This window comes from Eptatretus burgeri, chromosome 10 (assembly GCF_056783735.1).
Source record: "Eptatretus burgeri isolate ZD-2024b chromosome 10, Ebu_testis_v1, whole genome shotgun sequence".
Classification (NCBI taxonomy): Eukaryota; Metazoa; Chordata; class Myxini; order Myxiniformes; family Myxinidae; genus Eptatretus; species Eptatretus burgeri.
The window spans coordinates 17,483,662-17,486,698 of NC_140970.1; the positions used below are offsets into that span (position 1 = coordinate 17,483,662).

A 3,037-nucleotide genomic window follows, 5' to 3' on the forward strand; every position below is an offset into this window, starting at 1 on the left:
TCCACCGAGTTACTCCATTTAATGGTGTATCCCCTAGCAGTTGTTCCACACAAGACTTGCAAAGTTATTTGCTGCTCTTCTTTTGAAAGGGTTTTGACTCCATTCTAATGTGGATGGGGGGGGGGGTAAGTTGTTTGGAATAAACTGCATACATAATTTGGGAAAACCCACTCATGAAAGAGTGCTTCATGTTCCTGGGTCCAAACTAATCCCAGTCGGAACCCTATTTGTGTGACCTCTCTCAAGACTTTTCCGATCACTCTTTTGGAGTGACTTCCTGGTAGGTCGGCTATTTCCTGTGCAGATTTCCACCACGAACCTGAAACATGCCGGAGGTGAAGTACTTTTGAGATTCTAGCTGATAAAAAATGTTGGCAGAAGTCCCGACTTCTGGGAATACTGGGGAAGAGAAGATTATAAAACAAAGGTTCTTGAGCAAACATCTTTGTGCCATCGGTGACCTGCTGGCAGCACACCAACAGGCTCTGCCAGGCGTTCAATAGTCTCTGATAAAAATTTCTCTCTTCCAGACGTTCAGTAACACCATCCCAGTTTTTCTGGCCATATTGTAGAGATCCCAGAAAAACCCCAAGATATATAACATCTGGTCGTGGTGGCAAAGGGTATTACAATTTTCGTTTTTTTGCCTTGGCAATGCTGAGGTTAAAGCACTCTTTGCATGGGTAAATTTGCTCTCCTTCCCTTCTCCACCTCCCTTACCGCCGCCCCCCCCCCAAAAGAAAATGGAGGGGCCTGTCAAAGCCTGTCATCATGTGTGAGACATTTCCAGAGGGAATAGACTTCAGCACGAATGAGGGGCAAAGTGGGAGGGGTGGTGGAGTGGGACGTGAGGATGGAGACGGGGAGTCAGGGTTAAAGCACTCTATGCACGGCTATATTTGTCGTCCTTAACTTCTCGCTCAAAATTTTTGGCAAACAGGATTACTAATTGGTCCATCAGTGAAGCGATGGGTAGGCTCTGCTATTATATTTTAATAGATAAATCGATGGATATACCGATATTTGAATGAAGGGAGCAAAATGGGCCAAAAACGAGCAAATTTTCCTGAAATATGGCCATCTTGCATTTGGCCGATTTGTGAGCAGTGCAAAAAGTTTGCATTGTTGTGCATTTCGGAAATACCTACAATATACAAAGAAATAAATTATGGGCAACAACCTTTTAGAGCATGTATCAGCATTCCCATTAGTAGTGTCAGGTTTCCGCAAAAATAAGGCATTGGCATTTGGCACCCTGGGAAAGGTAACAAACAAAAAAAATGGACCCAAATGCAAAAACCTTCTCCTCTGGGAAAAGTAAAAATAGTCAAAGTAGAACGCAGGGAGAGAAAACCTTTGGGGGAGACCTCATGAAAGAGAACACAGTTGGGAATTTCAAATATTATTTTTTCCAAATTAAATGTATAAAAGCTTCTAATATGTAATGTGAAATTACTATTGATGACAAAGCTTTGGAAAGAATTGGGACCATTCAGTAGATTAACTCATTCCTGCTATCATTTCCAAGTTCCCAAAATAACTCTTTGTTAAGTGACAATTCGGATTGTCTGTAATGAACCTTGGAACAAGTTTCGTCAATCACTCTCTGCCTCCCGGAGTGTTCCTCCTCAATCCCATATTCCAAGAACCATCCGGCATTCGACTCTTAACCTTCTGCACATTCCTCCTCATCTACATCATCGCCTTCGTTGGAAACTTCACGATGATTGTGCTCATAGTCCGGGCGAAGCAGCTTCACAAGCCCGTGTACATCTTCCTCGCCAACTTGGCGGCAACAGATCTTATCGGTATCTCAACAACACTTCCACGAGTTATGTATAATATTATTGTTGATAACACCATCAGCTTTCCAGCCTGTTTTACTCAGATGGTATTTTTTCATTTCTACATTGTCATGGAGAGTTTTGTACTGAGCACAATGGCTATCGATCGATACATTGCAGTTTGCTGTCCGTTCCGGTACAACGTTCTCATCACAAACAGAAGAGCAAAAGCCATGAATGTTGCTGTTATAAATTCCTCTTTTTCCATCGCTCTCATTTTTCTGGTCTTTGTGCTAAGGTTGAACTTTTGTCGATCACGTTTTCTCACAAATTCATTCTGCATTTTCATGTCTTTATCTAATCATGCATGCCAAGATGTCAACCTTCACAGCATGGTTGGCATTATGATTATAGTTCTATCTATTGGGTTTTCAATCGTGGTTATAATGATTACATACTTGTGCATTCTATATGAATGTTTGCACCTGAGAAAGCACTCCAAAGGAAGAAACAAAGCAATTCAGACATGTGTGACACATTTCATGGTTTTTTCTGTGTTTTTTATGTCCAATATATTTCTGGCTACCTCACTTCGATCGGGGAATGTAAAGTTTGTTTCTACATCAATGCATAACGTGATGGACACATTTCCTGTCATGGTTCCCCCGGTTTCGAACCCTCTCATCTATGGACTACGTACAACGGAGATCCGACGAAGCCTCAGGAGGTTCCTTCATCGATTCAGCTTTCCCAGAGTGCATTGAATCAGCAGATGGAGAGAGTATGATTTATAAAATACTGACCAAGGTGCTGTAAAATATCAAGGCTGCAGGCAATGATTCACCTCGTCTTTGCAAAGGACACCATGACATCTTGAATGTCCACCAACCAATGCCAGCAGATGGTGTGCCCAGTTTAATGTCCTTTGGAGTGACGGCACACACAGTGATGAATCAGCCATCCTGTGGGATGACACTTTATAGCTGGGTCAAGATTCAAACCCAGGCTAGACAGCTTAGATGTGAGTATGTGTACCTCTCGGCCATCCTGCCAGCCCTCATTAAATAAATACCCCACAATTAATCCTATTAACACTCATACAAATAGATGGCTCTGAATATGGCATTCCATGCGTTCTTCAAATAATTGCAAAACAATGAAACGTTTTATGATTAACTTATTGCTGTCATCAAACATTTTATAAATCCATAATCAAAGCTTTTTTTTACTGTTACTTCGATTGTACAAGCCTA

At 41.7% G+C, this 3,037-nt stretch overlaps 1 protein-coding gene across 1 annotated transcript; it reads left to right on the forward strand.

Annotated features, from left to right (window-relative positions):
* Positions 1–1,463: 1,463 nt before the first annotated feature.
* On the forward strand, positions 1,464–2,765 carry LOC147018008 (olfactory receptor 8B8-like). Its single transcript, XM_085897205.1, has one exon. It carries the CDS (start codon positions 1,574–1,576, stop codon positions 2,546–2,548), a length of 975 nt encoding a protein of 324 aa, XP_085753331.1. The 5' UTR covers positions 1,464–1,573; the 3' UTR covers positions 2,549–2,765.
* The last annotated feature ends 272 nt before the right edge of the window (positions 2,766–3,037 follow it).